Source organism: Sylvia atricapilla, chromosome 18, assembly GCF_009819655.1.
Source record: "Sylvia atricapilla isolate bSylAtr1 chromosome 18, bSylAtr1.pri, whole genome shotgun sequence".
In the NCBI taxonomy this organism is placed as follows: Eukaryota; Metazoa; Chordata; class Aves; order Passeriformes; family Sylviidae; genus Sylvia; species Sylvia atricapilla.
In genome coordinates, this window is record NC_089157.1 from 7,685,540 (window position 1) to 7,708,005 (window position 22,466).

The 22,466-nt window shown below is 39.7% G+C and overlaps 1 protein-coding gene across 3 annotated transcripts; it reads left to right on the forward strand.

Annotated features, from left to right (window-relative positions):
• The first annotated feature begins 221 nt into the window (after positions 1–221).
• On the forward strand, positions 222–21,912 carry CSNK1D (casein kinase 1 delta). 3 transcript variants are annotated; one of them, XM_066332164.1, is made up of 10 exons: positions 222–329; positions 2,083–2,312; positions 5,896–6,006; positions 7,680–7,828; positions 8,297–8,525; positions 8,897–9,067; positions 10,561–10,709; positions 11,288–11,459; positions 11,775–11,914; positions 19,753–21,912. In XM_066332164.1, exons 2-10 carry the CDS (start codon positions 2,237–2,239, stop codon positions 19,801–19,803), a joined length of 1,248 nt encoding a protein of 415 aa, XP_066188261.1. In that variant the 5' UTR covers positions 222–329; positions 2,083–2,236; the 3' UTR covers positions 19,804–21,912. The 3 variants fall into 3 exon arrangements, with proteins under 3 accessions (XP_066188261.1, XP_066188264.1, XP_066188263.1); XM_066332166.1 differs by lacking the exon at positions 222–329 and adding an exon at positions 17,874–17,940 and having other exon boundaries at positions 1,998–2,312; XM_066332167.1 differs by lacking the exons at positions 222–329; positions 8,897–9,067 and having other exon boundaries at positions 1,995–2,312.
• Positions 21,913–22,466: the final 554 nt, after the last annotated feature.

Below are 22,466 nucleotides of genomic sequence, written 5' to 3' on the forward strand. Positions count from 1 at the left end.
TTCAATCGTGATTTGTTACTTTTATTCCCACATTTTTCCACATGCAGCACATTTGTACCTCTTTGATGAGCTCAAATAGCTCCTCAGCAGGGAACTGCTCTGCCCACGGTGCCGCGTGCCCTTGGCTTGGCAACAGACTTGGCACATCCTTGGCACACTGTTGGATTCATTTGCCACCCTCTACTACAATTATCCTATGGCATGGGAACTGTTAAATCACAGACTGCAGAATGAGACTCTTCCTGAAACAGAAATAAATTCCATTGACAGAAGAGCACAGTGACACATTTAGAACGCTTCAGCAAAGCAAACCCTTGGAAAAAGCAAAGGTGATTTGTGGGTCCCCAGGCTCTATGAGCTAAAGGGGAGACGAGTTCAATGATAGGGACAGGGAGACAGAGAATAGTCAAGAGAAAAATGGACTGAGGGACAGAAAAGGAAAAAATGAAAACATTGGGGCAGGGACTTGGAATGAGAGCATCCAAGAAAGAAAAAGTGTACTTAGAATATGGGGCACAGAAGGAGAGGAAATAAAAGCTGGGGGGACATCACAAAGACCTAGAGGGTATATGAGGAGAAGACAAAAAAATTCAAAGACAGATAAATGAGAAAAGATAAAACTAGCAATGGACAGAGAGATAGGATAAAGACAAGAGGGGTGGGGAAGACGACAGAAGTGCAGAAAGAAAAAGAAACCAGAGAGGTAGACTAAGAGAGAAAGACGGGAGCTTGGAGAACAGGAGAGGTGCGGGGAAGCAGAAAAAAATTACATCAGCAGGAAAAGGGTGAGGTGGTAGGGATGGGATGCCAAAGAGCAGCAACGTGGACTAATGGGTCCAGGACTCATTGCAGCTCCCACTCAGAGCTGCTGGGAGAATTTGATAGTTCAGATGTATCTTTGTCTCTCTCCTGCAGGGGAAAATGGGCAACTGAATAACAGAATCAATATGATTTCAGAAGGCATTTATTGTTTACATTACATGTCAGATATAGATTCTAGGTCTACTGTCCACTTGGGCACGAATCTCTGGTTTGGCTAAGCTGCTTCTTCATGAGAGAGGCACACATCATTCAGGACATCTAATTGATCAACCATCCATCATCACATTGTGCTTCTCCTATCTAGGGTTTACATTTTTTTGCTGACAGTTTCTCAGCCTCTCTGTCCTTATTTTTGATCCTGTTGTTTTCCCAGTAACCTTGATGAATTCCTGAGAGTTCTAATAACAAAACTGGCGGTGATTTGGTAAGATTACTCACAACCAGTTTGGCTGGTGCATCAGAATGGCCTGTTATACAGATCCATTGCTACACTGTCCCTCTCCATCCCTTACTCTGTACTTCCAGTGGCTCGGCTGTCAGCCACCTCAGATATTAAATTACTGTCTTACAACTTTTACAGTATAAGGCTTCACAAATACACAGCTTTACACGTGCACACACTACATGGTTACACATACAGCCTCTGCCGTGCTCGGCGGTGACGTGCTTAGGACTACGCTGAGAGAAATTCTTCCTCATCTGGAGAGGCAGAGAAGATCCCAACACTCCTCCCCGGCAAGAATGGCACGGTTTGCCCCTGACATTTGCCCCCTCTCAGACTTTGTCCCTGCCCCTCCACACCGCCCCTCGTCCCTCGGTCAAATGGGCGCTCCTCGGAACGCAGCGCTGCCGGAGCTCATATCCACTGCGGTGACCGACGGCCGCGGGGACGACAACGCCGCCGCCGCCACACGCACCCGGAAGAGCGCGGGCCTCATTCGCCGCCTGGCCAGCGGCTGGGCCGGCCCGATGCGCCGGGACACGAACCGGTACCGAATCCGCCGAACACCGGGAACCGGCGGCGCCGAGGAGCCGGACCGCATCCGCCCCGCGCCCCGCCCACCGACAACGCCCCGCCCACCGGGCCGCCCCGCCCACCGCCTCGAGCTCCGCCCACCACCCCGAGCTCCGCCCAGCGCCCCGCCCTGCGGCAGCGCCCCGCCCCCGTCGCTAGGGAAGTGAGGTCACGCAGTATGGCGGCTCGGGGCCCGCGGTGGTGAGGGGCCGCACTCCGTAATCCGTGTCCATCTTGCTCGGGAGCTGCCGTGAGCGTCTTGTCTGTCTCGCTAGTATCGACTGGCGAGGCCAAACCCGCGATGGCATCCGAAACCGCAGGACTGTGAGGCGTCGGGACGAGAGCCAGCAGGCCGGGGAGGGCGACGGAACCGGGTCGCGGACGAGGCGAGCTTCCGCCATGGAGCTGAGGGTTGGGAACCGGTACCGGCTGGGCCGGAAGATCGGGAGCGGCTCCTTCGGGGATATCTACCTGGGTAAGGAGGATGGCTCGCTAGGGATTTCGCTGGCCGTTTTGTGGCTGTGTGGAGAACATCGAGGGCCTAGCCGGGTCAGGCGAGTACCTGGGCTAGGGGCACAGCAGCCCAGGAAATTCAGGATTTCGTTGACATCATGTCCCGATTCGGACGGTGCGGAAATCGGGAATTCTGGTTTGCTCGGCTGCCTCTTCTCATTGCTGTCTAGTGACCTTGGGCACTGTTCACGTCTGTAAAATAGGTGTACGGGTAAAAATCGCCTCATTTGAAAACAAGGAAGAAAAAACCTCAAACCCACGTAAAGCCTAAAACCCTCACAACCCACCACATTTGGAAAAAACATTCTGCAAAAGAAACGTGTATCAGGGTTAAATAGCGCTGCAGTGGACTAGGAAAAATTGTTGTCAGAAGGATGTTTCTTTCTCCTGTGAGGCCTAAAGAAACCCTACACAACTACAGGTGATTAGGTTGCTGTAAAAAAACCTTTAAATCCGTCAGATAATTCCCGTGGTTTGGCCAATCCTGTTGCTTGACCGTCACCTAATCGTGATCGCTATGCAATTGTAAAACGTGCAGGATTGGAATTGCCTTTGGCAGTCCATTATTATAGCTCTCTAACATAATAGCCTACTGCTGTCGCCTACGACAAGCACAGGTAGTGGGTACAACAGGTTTTGAAAGCAAGTATTTTTAAAATACTCTACATATTCGGCAAACTCTCGAGCCATGTGGAGTGGGTTAAATCCAAAGAAATACAAGCGTTGTGTCCCGTGCCGTAGACACGAGTGCTCTGCTTTTGAAAATTACGTTAACTTAGAAAAGGAAATCAAGAAAGAAGGGGAGGGGAAGAAGGTGGAACTTGCAGGAGCTAAGGTTCATTGACTGCATATTTGTGGAAGATAAAAATAATGTCACTTGCTGGCTTATGTCATATGTTTGGCCGTGCATGCACTATGAGAGGTGGAGGTTGTTTTTCTAGACAGCAGGGCTTCATCTTGCAGTGCACAGCTGGCATTCCAAAATAATTCGTTGCCTAAAGCTGCTTGTCTGCAGATAATGGAATACTGGTTATCCATAAGACACGTCATATGCCTGATGAAAAATACACATTTTTAAGGTGTGTGGTTGTCTAGAGACAGAGAACATGGTCGTTCCTCTCTGCAGTGCATGTATTGAAGATTGAAGATGTGACCATAGAAGATTGTGATAAAGCCTGTGCAAAAATCCTTGTTAGCTTCCATCGGGCTTTTGGGAGAAAATTAAGACAGCAGTTAAAATCTAAAACGTCTTAGATGATTTGAAAAAAATTAACTTCTAACTGCTGTTCAGATAAATCAGATTGTATTACAGAATTAATTCTAAGTACAAGTGAAATAAACGTTGATATGTCTCTATGCATGCAGCTCACACCAGTGAAGTTGTGCAGAAAATAATAGTTCCCTGTGTACTAGTGTATATATTAATGCCATACTGAATTTTGCACAATAAATTCTTTGGGTTTTACATTTTTTTATTTCTAAATAGTCGTCATGGATTTACTTTCAGGGCTTACTGCAGATGTCATACCTGAGCCAGTAGCTAGCATGGAAGTACATGAATGGAAGATCCAGCTGGGTTTATTTTTCCTGGGGAAATTACTCTCAAGAACTGAAGCCTTTTGTAGAGTCCCATTTGGTTTGCCTACTATTATCTGGTAGAACAGATGAAATGTGGTTCATTTCTAAAAAATTCCGTTTATTGCTCAGTTGTTCAGATTGTACATGTATGTAGACATAAGCATCTTAAAATAATTTCTGAAGTTATTTCAGAAGTCATTATATATTTCTAAGTACACGTGCCCTCTGATAGGCCTGAGTGAATTTGTAGATTACTTCAGTGTACATTCTCAGCTCAGTTTTATGCTTTGAAAAGGAAGATTTGACTATTTTTGCCTGTTTCCCATCCCCAGGTTTTGTCTTAAATGCAGGTACAAGGGTTTTGAAGACAATCCAGAGCAGAGGGGAAGGACTTCCTCAGTTTTTCCCACCCTTTCCCTTTTTCCTTACTTTGGAATAAGGAGCCAACAACACTTTTAGAAGCACGGTTCTTTCACAGCGTTTCCTCTTCTTCTTTGTACCTCAAAATTTGTCTTCTGGAATTTGGAATGGGGATCTGTGGGACAGGATTTTTAAATGTAAGGTACTACTGTAAACAAATGAGCATGGGCAATTAAAGTAAAATTTTGGAGTTCGCCTATGTCACCTTCTAGAGGAAGATATGAAAGAAATTGATACATAGATATTCTAAATAGTGTAAAAGGTGGACAGGAGTGGGTGGATTAGAGTAAGCACTTGTTTTATTGCCCTGATCATGAGGTCAGGTAGGAATGAATCATGGTAACAGAGTAGTCACTGTGCTTTCATGGTTTCCTGTGTTATGTATACATTTTCCTTAAGAATGAACTTTAGGTTGTAAACTAATTAAAATTAAATCCAATCCAAAGCTTTTCTTCGAGAAGAGGACTTCACAATTACAAGTAAATTAGAATTTTGCATTAGAAAAAACACTTTCACAACTTTAGTCTTTTTCACTTGTAAATAGTGACTTCTGATTATATTGCTTGTTACTGCATTTTAATGATTCCTTTCACAGAGCTGCTGCTTCTCAAATATTACATATTCCTTACAGGAGGCTAAGCTTTTGGTGAAATACAGGGCGCTGTAAAATTTTAGAAACTTTTGTCTCAAGTTTAAGGGGTAGACAAAAGTCCTTACCTGGGGACAAGCACCAGGTTGCTTGGCAAAATAATTTCCATTTTTGTGCCCCTCTCATTGGTTTTGCTGGACTCAGAAATCTTAATTGCATTATTTTAGTATGGAATTTCTTGTCTTGATGGAGAGGGCTTACACGGAAGTGGAGTTCTTGAAGAGTTTTTTTCTTGAATGTTTCTTTTTAAGAATGTCAGCTTCTCTCGACATACTTTGAAAGTGAACAGGTAAGCCATTGTTGTATTCCTGAAACAAGAATTTAGTGAGATTTAAAGAAAGCTTTTGCAGACTGCATGTTCTTCAGTCTAGATAATCTTCCTTTTGGCCAAGTAAAACGAGGTGTCAGGGTACAGCCGGAGGATGTTGAGATCCAGGGAAATTGCAGTCTCTGTTTCCAAGACAGAAGAAGAGGTGATTTGAATTCCTAGCATTTCTTCCTTTGGGGGGGCTGTGTGCCACGTTTGTAGATACTGACTCTGAGAATTTTTACCATAAACTGGAAGTGGAAAGGCATCCCTGAGAAGATGCACTTGGTTTAGTTTTGTTGTTTGTTTTGTGGTTTTTGTTTTTTTTTTAATGGGATAGCAGTTTGACCTCCTGTGCTACGGTGTCTAATAGTTGTCTCTTGTATCCCTAGTCTTTTGGCAAGTATCTGTAAAGTTTCAGAGGAATTTTTAGATAATCATGGCTGAAAGTACTTGATTTCTGGATGTTTGCCAGGGAGAAATACTTTGTTGGGGGTTTTTTTTTGTTTGTTTGTTTGTTTTGTTTTTGTCTTGGCAAAGGAAATCCATCTTAAAAATAATTTGACAATGTTTAAACTCTTCTGGTTTCAGGAACTGATATTGCTGCCGGAGAGGAGGTTGCAATAAAGTTGGAATGTGTGAAAACCAAACATCCTCAGCTCCACATCGAGAGTAAAATCTACAAAATGATGCAGGGTGGAGGCAAGCAAACTATTTTCTTTCTTCAAAGATTTTACTGGTTTTATACCTTTGATGTATCTGCCACCTGGCAGTTAATGTTTGGGATCTCTTTTGACAGATCAGGAGAAGTGGTAAAGGTAGCAGGGTAGATGAAGGACAGCATTTCAGTTCTGCAAGGGTTGTAGAGGAGCAGTTCCAAATCCATGGCTGTCACGCTTCATGATAACTAGTAAGATCCTCCAGAGATTCTCATGGCTCCATAAATACTAAATTTTTTAAAATGTGAAACAATTAAATTTTTTTGCAATGTGAAACAAAGTTTGGTCCCAGAATAGTGGTTCATTTCTGGTTCTCATGGATCACTTAAAGATCACTGCTTTCAACCATTTCATCATTGGTTATCATGGTAGCACAGTTCTAAACTTCTAAAATTCAGTTAAATTTTTGTTGTAAAAGTTAGCATTCTTTCTTCTGAGGTAAAAATATTTCCTTGCTGGGAGAGTTGAAAGACAAAATTACATTAGTAGTGAAGAATAGGAGTGCAGCAACTTTGTAGCTACTCTCTGTTGCTCTGCTATAGTAACTTACTGATATAATTTGGAATTCTCGAAGTGTAAGATTCTTGTGCAGTTCTGGGACATAAACCTGGTATAGTTCAGTTTTGCTTTTCTTTCATAATCCCTTGAATTCTTCCTAAATGAGGATATGTTTTGCATAAAGAGTACTTTCCACGCTGTATCTCAAATGCCAAGTGTGGCAATAAGAGCTCTAGAAATGGATAATAGTGTGCATTTGCATTTAGTTATTTTTTAATTCCTGCCTCTTTCAAATGCCATTTGTGTGTAACCAGAATAGCCTTCGTAAAGTAACGTGCTTCCTTTAAATTTGGTGAGTTATGGCATTTCACACCAAAATGCATAGAATTAACTCAGAGTAAGGCATTTGAAAATCTGAATAAGGCTACGTACATACAGGTTTCTTTCAAAATATTTGACCATTTCTACATTTTTATGTGAAATAAGGTTCCTGACTTCCTCAGGAATAAATTTGGGCTAATTTTCATACTGTAAAACTGAATGAATAATTCATCTCATAAACAATGCTACTTTGGTAGAGATTCACCAAACAGCAAACACCATGAAACTGAAGAAAAAGACAAGAATATGAAGGAAGGGTGGAAGTTCATTGCAAATTTTGATGAAAGAGACAGGTATTTTCTGGTGATTTTGTCAGCCTTGAAACTAAGTTAATTTCTAAGGCCTTCTTCAGTAGTAGTATCTAGTGATGTAGTGGTTTGTCAGGGTCTTTCTTTTCAGACTGCTCATTTGTGCCTTATTGCATCTACGAGACTATGTGAGTATTGATATTGGTAAAATGCTTAGGGTTCAAATCCGACAAAGATACTCAATACTTCAAAGTTACAAGGTGAGTACAAAGACTGGAAGATTTCTGGGAAAGAGAAGAAAGGCTATTTTTAGACCTCTGTTGCTTTAATTTTGTATTGATTCTGCTGGAAGTTATTAAACATTTAATTTTGGAATGTCTGAAGGTAGTGTAAAATAGTAAGCTTCACTGTAAAAGGAAACATTTACAGTAATGACCCTCAGAATTCATCTTAAGAGCCTTGAAGATTTGTGTGTATGAATTGTATAAATCAAATTGTTATACTGAATAAATGGTTTATTTTTTCCTAGTGGGTATTCCCACAATTAAGTGGTGTGGAGCTGAAGGGGACTACAACGTTATGGTGATGGAGTTGTTGGGACCAAGTCTTGAAGATCTCTTCAATTTTTGTTCAAGGAAGTTTAGTCTCAAGACAGTCCTATTACTTGCTGATCAAATGGTAATAAATGGATTTATCTTGATAGTGCGATATGTTGAGATATTGAAATTTTTTTGATAGATCATATACATTTTATTTCTAAAATTTAAAGCTGAATAGGTTAAAATAATAGAGAAAAGATTCAAAATTTGTTCTGTTTCTGTCAATCCAAACTATCCCGTCAAAAGGGATTACCAGTTTTTCTTTAAAAACTGGACCTGCACTGTTTGCAAACCAGGTATTTCACTGCTCAAAGACTAAGAAATTTCCCCAAGTTTTTGGAAACAGATGTAATATAGACATGGGCAAAGAGCTGGAAAGGCTTGTCCGTTGTGTTCTAAATTATGTTCTCTTTAATCCTCTTATAATTTACAATGAAAAGGAGTGTTACCTCTTTCATTATTAAGATAAAATTGCTAGTGGTTTTGTCAGAAAAAAGACGTGTGCTTAGTCTCTCAACAATGATTTATTCTGTGGTTCTATATTCAGATTAGTCGAATTGAATATATTCACTCTAAGAACTTCATCCACCGAGATGTGAAGCCAGATAACTTCTTAATGGGCCTGGGGAAGAAAGGCAATCTTGTCTACATTATAGACTTCGGACTAGCAAAGAAATATCGAGATGCTCGAACTCACCAACATATTCCATATCGTGAAAATAAAAATTTAACGGGAACTGCCCGTTACGCATCCATCAACACTCATCTTGGAATTGGTGAGCTGGGGAAAGCAATTAACAGAAACTTCTGAAGTGTCAATGCTTGTAATTTTAGTGCAAGTGGATGTTGCTTTGTGGAGGCATAGGAGACAGTCCCTGTTTTTGACACTAGGAATGCAGCATGCATGGCCTTGTATATCTTGATTAGGTGGGATTCAGTCAGTTTGTAATACTCAGGAATTAGCACATTTTTTAATAACTGCAAGGATAATAGGCTTTTCTTGTACTGAACAAGTTAATTGTGGGTATAGTAACTCTCGGCTGTGTCTTGTTGTTGTAAGGGTCTTTATAACAGTCTTGTTGCAAAGACTTTTGTTTTTCCAGTAGAAAATAAAACCTAATGAGTTCACTTTTTTATGCTGTTGTAGAGCAATCTCGCAGAGATGACTTGGAGTCCTTGGGCTATGTACTGATGTATTTTAACCTGGGCTCCCTCCCCTGGCAGGGACTGAAAGCAGCAACAAAGAGGCAGAAATACGAACGTATCAGTGAAAAGAAAATGTCTACACCCATTGAGGTTTTGTGTAAAGGATATCCTTGTAAGTTACTCTTCTGTGACACTAGACCTACGTGTTCATGTTTTAGTGGTACATCTCCCTTCTTTAGCAGTTAAATGCTTCTACGCTTTTTCACCATCTTTTCCTCTCCCTCTCTCTCCCCCCCTCCTCTTCCCATTTCTTCCATGGTTTTACCCTCCATGATTTTACCACGTGTGTGGTAAAAATCCTGTGCTGAAGACTGAGATCTTTTGTGTTCAGAGAGCATTTCTAGCGATCTCTTGTCTCAACTGTTGAGGTGCCCTCAAGAGGAAGGGTAGCATGGTTCATCTGATTTGTGCTGTATTTTTTGTGCACCTGTTGGCTGCATAATTTGTAGCAGACAGATAGCATTTTAGCAAACTTCCTCTATCTGTGTGGGTACTGTTTCTTGGATGAATTGGATTGTATAGTCAGATGCACTTCTTGTTTATTGCAGTTGTTTCACTTGGGAATTATTATCCCAGGTTTGTCTGGTTTGGCCTGCTGATGGATTAGAATTTCTGAGAGGCATGGGAAACCCTGCTGTATCCTAGCATCATGCCTCAAAGCAGTTGTTTCTCAGTTTGTTACTTACACCAAAACAATAATAACCCATTTTTGAGTATTGTAAAATGATACTTAAATTTGTTTTGAAACCTAGTAGCTCTAGCAACCACTGGAGAATATTTTCATTTCACAAAGTGTTCTATCTCTTCTTTCCACTGTTTTGGCTTCTGCAACTAATTACAATGACAAGAATTTTAGATTTTGGTTGGGTTGGATGAAAATTCATCAAAAGTGTTTCAACAGTTGCTTCATACGTGTTCTTTGACATTCACAAACTGCATGTTTTCTCTGGGGTTCACAGGCAGGAAAGACTAATCAGCTTCTCTTGTGCCATTTGTTAGGATTTCTTTCTTAATACAGATTTATTATCTTATTTCATTTGGGAGACCTAAAGTCAAAAGTTAGTATTCTGATACGCCTGTTTTCTCTGGTGCACTGAATTCACTACAGTGTTCATTTTTTTGCTTTGTAACTAGTATTTTGCTTGCCATTTAAAAACAAGTGTTCCGACTATTGTAAATTAAAAATGTGGCATGACTTATCTGGGAGATTAAGTTTTTGTCTGTTTCATGATGTAGCAGACATGAATCTCTGCATGGCTTAACAAAGAAATGCTGTTCCATGTACCACAATAAATTGTGTTCAGTATATTCCAAACAAAGTTTTAAACCTTTTCTCCCCCACCAACTCTTGTTTAAAGAATTGTACTGTTTTGTTCTCTCTGCTGTTGACAAATGAGATCCTTGCCTACTCTGTGATAGAAAAATAATTTATTTTTCAGCGTTGACATCATAGTGTTCCCTTTGGTGGATTTCTAGTATTAGATCATTATTCTTTTTCTTATGTTAAGAAGATTCCCTGCTTTCAGGTTTGGGGTTTTTTTGACTCAGAATTACAAAAAGGCAATGTGAAGCTGAAGATAAATAACAGACTTTCTTTAATTACAGCTGAATTTGCCACATACTTGAATTTCTGCCGTTCTTTGCGTTTTGATGACAAGCCAGACTATTCCTATCTAAGGCAATTATTCAGAAACCTCTTTCATCGGCAAGGATTCTCCTATGACTATGTATTTGACTGGAACATGCTGAAATTTGTAAGTAGCTCACATAGCTTTCTAAAACTTCGAATTTTTTATGGTTTTGGTTGAGTTTTTTTACTACATTTTCAGATTTGAGTATCTTAACCGATACTGTACAATTGTCTTCCAGGAAGTTTTCCTCCTTGCAAGTCTACAGTAAAGACAAAAAGATGAGGAAATTAGGAAAGGCAGGAGGTAGGGGATCCACACTCTAAGGCTTGGATGACAACTAAGTTACAGTTACAAGGTTTTTAATGTGGAAGGCTTTTAGATCCTTTAGGGCAGTCACCAGGATAGGTTGTGGAACTATGACTTTTTCTCAGGTTGATCTTTAACATGTGTCATTTGCAACATTTGCAAATGGTGTCCAGCTGCCATAACAGTATCCATGTACATTAGCATTTGGAAGACTATCCCAGCAGCTGTATGAACAAAACCTATGGCAGTTCTCAAGAAATTTTACCAAAGCAGTTTATGCCCTGTCAAACTTCAGTTCACACATTGTCCAGTTCTTTCTTTTCAGTATTTTTTATTGAAACATATAGTTGTAAGCTGAATAATCCCCCAAGTTGTTCACTAGTCTTGACCCCTAGGGTGCAAGCAGAGCAGCTGAAGATGCTGAACGTGAAAGGCGAGAACGAGAGGAAAGATTAAGGCATACACGAAATCCAGCTGTACGTGGATTACCCTCCACTGCTTCTGGCAGGCTAAGAGGAACACAAGATGTTGCTCCTCCTGCTCCACTTACTCCAACTTCACATGCTGGTAAGTGAGCAAGTACCTGGCTAAGTGCATTTTATAGACTACTCTAATTGGCTGTTTGTCTCTGGACAAAGTTTGGCCTTTTGGTTTGTTTTTTTTCTCCCTTTTTTTTTTTTTTTTAGTAGATTGAAGGTAATTGCATATGCTCATTGCCCAGCAATTTATACTTGTATTTCTATGAAATGTCAAACAACAGCCTTGACTCCTCATTTGGTTATTTGGTATTATTATGTGCAAACGGCAAGAGTGTAATTTTTCTAGTGAACGTGTTAAAATGGCATTTCTGATTATGAGAGTCTAATGCAGTTTTTCTCACAGCCAACACCTCTCCTCGGCCAGTATGCGGTATGGAACGAGAAAGGAAAGTGAGTATGAGATTGCATCGTGGTGCCCCAGTCAATATCTCCTCGTCTGATTTAACAGGCCGACAAGATACCTCTCGCATGTCAACTTCGCAGGTAAAAAAAAAATAAATCTGTGTGTTGAAAGAAATGAGGGCAGTTGGATAAAGTTAATTTGCCAAAAGAACTTACCAGGTAATTGATGTGGTTTCATACTGTTTTTGCAGATGATGTTCATTCATGTAAATACTTGACATTTATCCTGAATGATGTGGGTGTAAAGAAATGTTTATTTTTACCTTGACAGCAGTGAGAGGATGCAAAATTCTTGAGGTTCAGCATTTTAACCTACAGTTATGGGATTTAGCTCCTTGACTCATTGAGGTTTTTTTATCTGTTACCAAGTGAAGAAGCAGAGTCAGAGACAGTAGTGAATCGTGTTTTCAGATGAACAGAGCAGAGAATATTGGTGCAGAAAAGGCAGAAGGATTTGATGAAAAAGGGAGGGTGCAGTAGTGAAGAAATATTGTAGTGCAGTGCTCTTAATTCAGAGCTGATAGGAGGCCACATACCTGGATGATGGATATGTTGCAGGACACTCATTTGAAGAGAATGGCAGGAGGACAAATGATAATGATTCACAGTCAGCACTGAAATCATCCTTACTGTTCACAATGACTTAGCAAAGGAATTTTAGGAATCTTTCTTTTTGGGGCTGACTAGTGTTTAACGTACTTCTGACTCCATGCATAGCTGAAACATTCCCTCCTCAGCATATTGACAATCTTGTCCCAAACAGTGTGGGGCTTGGCTTTGTACAATTTACTTTCAGTCTTACAAAACAGAAATCAGCCAATTCTGCAACATTTCCAGGAAAGCAGTCTGTTAGGGGGACTGTTGCAGTGACCATGGGGTTTTTCCATCATGTCTCACTACTGTGCAGGATCTCTTAACTGCATAATTTTTGCCAGGGACTCGTTACTCGTTGACAGAACACATTGACAAAAATTAACTCAATTCCTTTTGGCTTCATCATTTAATTGGCAGAGTTAACTACTTTTGGATAGTACATGTTCTTACGTATGAAATCTTACTGCTAGAAAGAACAGTTTTTTAGAGGGGGCCAGGTGGATGTTGCTAATGAAGACTGAGAGTGAACTGGGTTTGAGAAAAAATCCTGTTGTGATAAAAGCAAAGTGGGATTTAGTGAGGGGGGGGTTAAGCTGAATGAGATGTTTCACCATGTAGTTGCTTTGGGTAGTGGGATTGGGCTACATGATTTTCAGGGGTCCTTAATGGCCTTGGATGTTCTGTGAGGCTGCAATGCAGACTTCTCCCTCAACATTTACTTTAATGTAAAGGTGGTTTCTTGGAAACGTGTGTATGGTCTTTGGCGTTCTGAGTAAATCTCAGATGCTTTGTCTCTATTAACAGCCAGATAAATGAGTAATAGCTGCTTAATTATTTTAGGTGAAAGTGCATCTTTAATTTTTTTGCTATGTTCATGACATTTTGCTCAGTGTGCAAGTGACACTATTGTAAAATTTTAAAGATACGAGTAATACATTTGGCCTTGTAGATGCATTTTGGTTCTGCCTAGCTTGTAAAATGTGAATACTGTGGGGGCAGTGGGCAGTTTTCTGAGTGTTGTTTAAACATCCAGATGTATAATTTGTGGTATGGGCCAACAGTATGATCTGACTTAATGGCACATTCCTGCTTTTTTCAACACTTTACTCCAAGTATAGGATCACTTGGTTGACTTATTTACAGTCTCAGCAGCAGTCTAGTCAGGATCTTCTCTGGAGTTTGTTAGAACTAATAATTTACTGACTGCTGTATTCATTTAGCTCTTAAGACAGTGAATCAGTGCTGTTATCTTCTCATGGTGACCAAATAGCAGTGTGTGACTGTAGTATAATTTGAACAGATTCCCATCGACCTGTTGCAAATGGAAGGCAAGAGAGATTTGCAGGGGGAATGCGTTGGATTGGAAGGGACCTTAAAGATCATCTCATTGCAACCCCCCTTCCATGGGCAGAGAACCTTTCAGTAGGCCACATTACTCAGAACCCCATTCAGCCTGGTCTTGAATATCACCACAGACAGGGAGTCCACGACCTCTCCGGGCAATCTGTTCTAATGCCTCACTGCCCTTACAGTAAAGAATTTCTTCCTGATAAATAAATCTACCCTCCCTCAGGTTAAGGCCACTCACCCTTGTCCTGTCACTGTGTGCAGGTTTTTATGTGCCACGTGAACAGCCACTCCTTAGCTTTCTTGTAAGCTCCCTTTAGGTACTGCAAGGCTACTCTCAGTTCTCCCCAAAGTCTTCTCTTCTACAGGCTGAACAGCTCCCAACTCTCTCAGCCTGTTTTTGTAGAAGAGGTGCTCCCTGTCATCAACTTAGTGGCTCTTCTCTGGACTCATTCTAACATTGTCAAGGTTTTTCTCGTGCTGGGGGCCCCAGACCTGAACACAGTACTACAGGTGGGGTTTCACAAAAGCAGAATAGAGGGTGAGAATCCCCTCTCTCGAGTTGCTGGTCACTTTTCTTTTGATGCAGCCCAGGACACAGTTGGCTTTCTTGGCCACAGGTACACATTGCTGAGTCGTGTTGAGCTTCTAATCCATGAACATCCCCAAGTCTTTCTCCCCAGACCTAATTTGGATCCATTCTCCACCTGGCCTGTACCTCTGCTTGATGTTGCACTTGGTCTTCTTGAACTGCATGAGGCTCCCAGAGACTCACTTCTCAAGCCTGTTAATGTCTCTCAGGATGACATCCCTTTCCCTCTAGCATGTTGACTGCATCACACAGCTTGTTGTTTTCAGCAAATTTGCTGAGGCTACACTTGTTTCCATTGTCCATGTTGCTGACAAAGATGTTGAACATCATTGTCCCTGGGCTGAGGAGCAAACACCACTCATCACTGCTTTCCACTTGGACATCAACTCACTGACTACAATTCTTTGAGTGCAACCATGTGGCCTGTTCCTTATCCACCAAGTGATCCACGTGTCAAATCTGTGTCTCTCCAGTTTAGAGACAAGGATATCGTGTGAGACAGTGTCCAGTGCTTTGCAGAAGTCCAGGTGCGTGATGTCTGGCTCTTCCCTTGTCCACCATTGCTTTGCCCCACTGTAGAAGGTCACCAAATTTGTCAGGTACAATTTACCTTTAGTGAAGCTATGTTGTCTGACACCAATCACGTCCTTACTCGCTGTGCCTTAACATAATTTCCAAGAGGATCTGTTAGATGATTTTGCTAGGCACTGAGGTGAGACTGGCCTATATTTCCCTTTATAAAACTTGGGGTTATGGTTTCCTCTTTTCCAGTCAGAGGGAACCACTGGATTGCCAGGATGTTTCAAATATGATGGTTAGTAGTGTAGGCATTTACTCAGCCCATTCCCTCAGAGCCCATGGATGTATGTATCTGGTCCCACAGACTCATGCACTTTCAGGTTCCTTCAACAGTCCCAAAACCTGGTCATCTTCCACAGTGGGTGGTTCTTCATTTTGTCAATACCTGCCTTCACCTTCTGCAAGTTGGGTGGTGTGGCTGAAACACATCACTCAGACTTCAGCTTATAACGCTTCCACTTGAGCTTGTTAGAGAAAATTCTCTTTTCATTTTCCCAGTTCTCGCTCTCTAGCAGGCAAGATGGTGCAAGTTGCAGGTGTTGATAGCTTATGCTCTTTACCGTCTTCATGGTACTACAGTAGCTCTTCTGTAATCAAAATTTATCCTTAGATGTTAGCCAGGTTAACAGTTACAGCCATGAGTTTCCAATTATCTTTATACCTTATTCTTAGGAAAATATGAAGTATTTGAGTTATGTGGCTAAGTCATTAAAGAGAATTTTGATTGGAGAGATGTATGAATATAGGGAGTCATCTGTATCACTACTTATCAAATGAACCATTACAAATGCCAATTGTTTGTCCATTCCAAGTGTGCTAGTTTCCTTAGTAAGTCTTAAGTAAATACTACCACAGGTCCTTTTTCAGGAAGTGCTTAAGCTATACTCCTGGTAGAAGGCAACTTTTAGCATTTGCCATGCACATCTACAAACGTTTTCTGTTAAGAGCTACATTTGTTAGAGTTCTTACTTACAATTTGATAAGTTAGTTTTGTTGTTTAATGTACTTTATGCCTTGGTTTGGTAAGACAATGGTGCGTCTGTAATCTCCACCTCTGTTCATCTAGAGGAAAGGCTGCTGCTTGCTAAATTCTGGACAGTGAAATGCACAGATGTAACTCAAACAAGGAAAGCTACTTGGCTCTAAGTAGAGTTCTTAAAGATGACTACTCCACGTATTTATCTTTCTTTTTATCAAATTGAACTTGATCAGATCAGACTGAAACTGAAAAACTAAGGCTGTGAATGCAAATAATAGGAACCAAAGTTCTCTTATGAAAAATAGGCGTTCTTAGAGAAATTTAATGCTCATGGAAAAATGGTAATTGGGAAGCGTAGCAAAATGTGTCATTTATTCCCCACATTTAGTCCCTACTGTGTCTATGAAATGGTTTGTGAAACTTGTGTTTCTAATAAAATTATATAAATTCTATGGCACTAGTTATTCAGTACTTTTTTGATTATATGAAGTGAGTGCAACAGCAAAAAACCTGCAAGCTGTGAGGTCACATCTGTGATAAACTTCAGTGGGAGCTGAAACCATCGAGTGCAGTCTGTTTAAATGTGTATTCCTGCAGTACTCCAAATTCTGGTTAGGAAGGAGGAGTGAAGGCCATTTTCCTTCTATAGGGGAACTGTATCTGTGGTAAGTAATGACTGAGGAGGCAGGTGTAATGTTGGAGAGGTTATTGTAGTTTCATAGAGAAAGGGCACAATTTCCTCCTTGAATTTATGTATGATACAATAATGAAAAGAACTGGAGATGTTATTTTGTGTTGTTAGTGAGATGGATTGGGAGAACAGATTGTACAGTGTAAGAATTTCAAATCTACTTTCAATTTGTCTGAAAGCTAAGAAAATGTCTTGAGTGAGTTGGTGAAATGTTTGACACAATGATTTTAAGAGGAATTCATGTAAAAGGAGAAAACATGTGAAGAACCTATTGCTTCAAATTAAAACCACTTCGAAGTAAAGAAAGGCAAAATAGAGGTCTAAGTGGAAGTAGCTACCTACTGAAACAACTTCTAAAATAATTACATCATCTCTTTGCCTTTGCATCAATGCTGGATTAATTTCTCAGTGGTGTATTCAAGCCTAAAGCAAGCCTAAATTACAGGTCTGGACAAAAAAATCACACCAGCTGTTAAAAAAGATCCTTCTGCTCTTAAACTCTAAGCAAATTGTTCCCTACCCTAAGTCACCTTTACACATAGTTTTTAAACATTTAGAGCCATAGTAAAGGAGGTAGTAAATGACGTAATGAGTATTCCTGTAAAAGCTACTTTGAATCAGTTCTGTTGGTCCACATGCACAGACTGCATCCTGAAACCAGTGATCATCTCAAGAGTCTAGTTATGGGTGAGTAGTCTTCATTTCCTTCAATGAAAGGTTCAGTCTGACTGCTCATGGTTACACAGTAAGTTGCTTAAGATTTTTTTCTTGAATGTATCATATCCAGCACCCAGCAGTCAAAGCTGTGGCAAATTCCTGTTGGTAATCGAGGTATTCTCTCTAGTTGGAAGGAAAGATTGAAATGCTGCACAAAGAAATACTTGATTAAGTCTTTTTCACAGAGGTTTTTAGAAGACTATAGCCAACACTGGCATTGAGTAACTGAAGTGTTGTGCCATACTTCCAGTGCTTCTGCATTTTCCATTTTCGCATCTGCAAGTCTTTCTCCACATATCCATCTTAATAGGCATCATAGTCTGCGTTGTTCTTCTGACCCTGGCAGCTTCCTTTGAGGATTAATGATTTGTTTCTTTTACATGTCTCTTAATATGATGGAAATGTCTTACAGAAGTCTGAAATCAGAGCTTCGCAAAAGATAGAGTTGGTACTGCAAATTCAGATTGGATTTTTGTTAAGACATCTTTATATATTGGGGCAGTGAAACTGTTACAAATTGCTGTCTTTTCCCCTACCTCAGAATAGCATTCCTTTCGAACACCATGGCAAGTAGCTGCTCGTCTCCTTTCGTTGGAAGGCAGCACTGGGTGAGTGCTTCTCATTAGACACCAAAACTTTGTATGGGGTGGGGAAAAAAACTCTTTGGAAACTTCTGACTTCGCTCCTTCAACTTGTGTGATCTCATAGTTGTATCTGTGCCTTCTGGTCAGATGCTTGATGAAGCATTGATTTTTCTCTAACTTAAAAGTTAATGTCTTTCCAAAAGCTCAGTTATTGCTGCTGTTCCACTTGGACTCTCAAACAGAATTGACAATAATAGTGGCTTAAAAGATCCCTAAAATTGCTCAAATATCAACAATAAAATAACCAAATCCAAATTTTAGCAGTATGAGAATTACATGTCTTTCCAAGGACACTGATGCAGCAGTGTGTCATCCATTAAAAACCAGATCTGCTTCAGAATCATAAAAGCAAAATGCTTGTATGAAGACTCAATTGACAGTATTGCTCAAATGAGGCTCTGTCTTGTCTTTCGTGAATGGGATGTTCTACTACAGCCGTGTCCATTTTTCACTGTTTTCTATCCTTCTCCATGCTTTATGAGCTCTCATTTTAAAAATACTCAGATCTGTTCTGATCTGTATTTTAAAGAACGTTCACATACTGACAAGAATAGTTGATCATGAGCATCTTGGAAGTAGAGAGGCTTGAATTTGGGTATTACCACGTCCTTTCCACTGTTCAGTGCAGTAGAAGTTTCTGCCTTTCTGTGTGCAGCTTTTGGCTTTTTAGTCCATTCTGCTTTTGGCAATAACAGGTTTCATATGAGAAAAAACAGCTTTCAGTTGGAATCTGAACCTTAATGGCTGAGGGATGCTTTTCTTAAGTATTTCAAGAGCTTCTTTGATTTGCTACTTATTAATAAAAAAGCTGTGAGATTTTTTCTGTTCCTTAATTCTGTTGTATAACTCTTGTCTGCTGTCTCACTTTCTCTATCGAGCCTAAGCTTGCATTAATCCCGTATCTCTAGCTGGTGAAGAATCCTGCTGTTTCTCTTCTGTTTTCCCCTTCTGCTTTGTGTGCTTGGCTGACTCTGCACAAGCTGCTTTGTAAACAGTTACAATGTAAGCATTAAAAAGTTCCAAGTGTAAATGGCAGCTTAACGCTTTAAAGAGTAGTTGTCAGATCTTAGTAAAAAATAGATACAAAAAACACGCAAAAGAAGCTTTGCATTGAAAAGCCTGTGTGCAGGAGACATGCAGATTCTGGGTCGTGTCTGCATTTGTTTGCCTATGCTGTATGCCTTAGTATTTGTAGCTGTTCACAACTGAAACAAATACTGAATACTGATCGAGCTGCTTAGGTGTTTCTCACTTCTTAAATTGCAGAGATGAACGGTGGTTTTTCACTTTCATGGTGAAAGTAGTACTGAAATAATGCTACAGTCTTACTTCAGTAGGTAAAGCTATGGAAATACAAGAAGTATCTTTTGACACAGTGTCCCATGGAAAGTGAAAAGCTATTGAAAATAATGAATTTCTTTTTCACCTTCTTAATTTTTTTAATTAATTATCCATTGAGTCTATTACTGTGCATTCATGGTGCTTTCATCTGGTTGGTTCTTTCTTCTGCAAATGTTTATGCTCTGTCTAATTTTCTTCAAAAAATCCCCTCTGGCTGGAAAGGTGAATTTTCCATGTTAACTTGTAATAAGAGAGGAAAATAATAGGGAACTTTGTGTAGCTACAGGTGGGTGTGAAACATTGTATTGCTCATTGTACTTTAAATTCACACACTTAAATTTTGGCAATTAATAGTTTAAAAGTACATTGCGAGACAATTGTATGTTAACTTGGAAGGATATGTGCTGATGTTGTCTTGTTTTTTGGCTTTGGTAGATTCCTGCTCGGGTTACTACCAGTGTTCTCCAGTCTGCTGTGCACCGATGAAAATTATTTTGCCATGGAGGGCAGATAATGCATGGCTGATCTCCCATGTTACCAATGGCTTTACTAGCAAATATACCCTAAACTAGAGTGGAAATTGGAGTTCTCCATGTGACCTAAATAAGGTGCTTGGAGGAACATGCAGAGACTCCAGCAGCTGCCATTGCAGGACGCTTTTGCCAGAAACCCAGTGACCTTAAGAGAACCCTGTGGTAACAGGACTGGAAAAGAAAGATGGTTTACAGAGTTCACCGCCTGTTACTGGATGGCCATTTCAGTTTTCCCTCCACAGGCGGCAGACTTTACTCCCTTTTTATTATTCTACTGTAACTATAAATCTTTTACTTGGTTTAAGAAAATTTTTTGTATCATTTTGCTAAAATTATTGGCTTACTTCTCTGTAAAGAACTCTTGCTTTTGTCTGATTTAAAAATGTAGAATATAAACAAACCTGAACTAAAGCAATGACTTGAAATTTCTTGTTTAAAAGATTAATCTGCCAGGGAACATGTAAATGAGTCAAAACCATCTGATGTTATTTAAATTATTCATTTTCAATTACATTACATTGTTCACAATGTATTGTCCCATTCTGAGTCGGCTTTCTCGTGAAATTTTTAAAACTGTTAGAAGTTTATTTTACTGTTAGCTCTCTTCATTCACACTGGGCATTGAACTTTCTGTGTAGCACAAAGGAATTTTTACTACTTGTGTTTCATAGAAGAGGAGAACTAAATACCCTGCAGGAGAGTCTTAAGTATAGTAGAGATTGTAATGATGAAAATTTTTTTGTAAAGAACATGAAGGACAGTGAAAGACTGGCACTTGAGGGATTTAGAATTAGAAAGCTTGTTCTGTCTCTCTGCTTAGTTTCAATGAATGGATACTTTCAAAGGTTATTTTTACTGGGAAAATTTTGTTTCCTCTTCTCTGAGGCTGTTTAGCTTGGAGGCTATTACAAGTGCAAAATAGAGATTTCTGCTGAGTCTACAGTGAATTTGCATGTTTCATTCAGTATCCACGTTTATAAATAAACAAATAAATTAATAAATACATTTAGACCTTCTGTCACCTGTCAAGACTCAAAAAAGGAATTCTTTAACAAGAAAGAAAAAATCCACCTCCCAAACTTAATAACCTATTCCTGCTGTAAAATCCTGAGAACTTTTACTATTCAGATGCATATAATATTTAATTCTTAAGTGTATTTAACCTGAGTATGCCCAGAGTCATTATCTAGGCATGAATGACAACCGAGTTGTTTGCTCCTGTTGGTTATGAAATCTGGGAAATTCATCATATTGTCTACTACTGTAAATGGCTTCATAAAAGTACATGTTCTGTCCTTGGAGTACTTGGAACAGTACCAGAACTATTATGACTAAAATTATGGGAAGTTCTGTGCTGGAAATGAAAGTATGTACCAAGATTTTGTTTGAACAGTTAGGTATTTTGAGAAATTCTTCCCTGTCTGAATACAATTTTTAAAGGTGTATTGGTCTTCAGGTTTTTATGGAGTGTAGTTTTTATTTTTTGGGTGTGTACAAATTCTTTTTTGCCGCTCTCAAAAGTCCATGTACTAAGTATTATCATTCTTCTTTGGATGTTTTCATAACATTAGCTATTTGCTTGTGTGTATTCTGGGTCAGACTGGGGAAATGTTTGTTTGGGGAGAATATAGTGGAAAAGCTTGAGAATTTGATGGATTCCTACGTTTGAATAAGAGAATTATTTCCTCAGTTGCTATAAACTTTGGTATTTTAGGCATGTGCACTACCATTTGAGCAGTTTTACACTTCATTGTGCTTTCCTTGTAAATATCTGTGGTTAATAGTGTAATGTTTGAGGGACTTAAAAAAACAGCCTTTTTATTTCCTGTGTATCTGGACCATTAGATTGCTGTACTATACTTAAAAGTTGACTGCAGACTTCTGGCATTGTATTCACTTTTGGGCAGTTTTTGTCCTCATAATAGTTAAATTCAATCATGCAGAAAATAGTTAGACTGTCTATATAAACTTGTGTATAAACCAGTATCTCAAAGCACTTCATTTGTACTACCACTGTATTTGTGTACTTTAGCAGTTGTGTAAATACATTCATAGTAACTTCTGTTCTTCTTTGGTGTAACTTACTGATTTGCAATGAATCCTTACCCTTTACCTGATGCAACTTTTTTTCTATTTTCTTTTTTCTTTTTTTTTTTTTTTTTCCTTTTTTCAAGGGGTTTCTGTACCTACAAAGAATACTGTCAGTTGCAAACATTTGAAGATACTGTCTTGGCACCAGAACTTTCAGTGAAAGAGTTTTGTAGTTATGATCCTGGTGTATACAGGAAGAAAGAGAAGGCATTAATTGCTTTGCTCACAGAAAGCATGTCTTTTTGTCAGTTTAAAGGTAAATGTTTTCGTTTGGATACTTTTTTTCCCCTGAAGTTTTTAATTTTGTACAAAGGCTTTTGCTTAGCAAGTAATGTGTGGTATTGATAAGGAAGTATAGTAAGGGAATTGTGATTGGATCACTTATGGGAGCTAGGATAAAAAGCAAGAAAAATAGTGAGATCTGATCACGGTGCCCTGTATAATAAAATTCCGGCTTTTGCTATGTGATTCTCAAAAGTCTATTATAATCTGAGGGTAGACACACCTTCAGGAACCCCCTGTGTT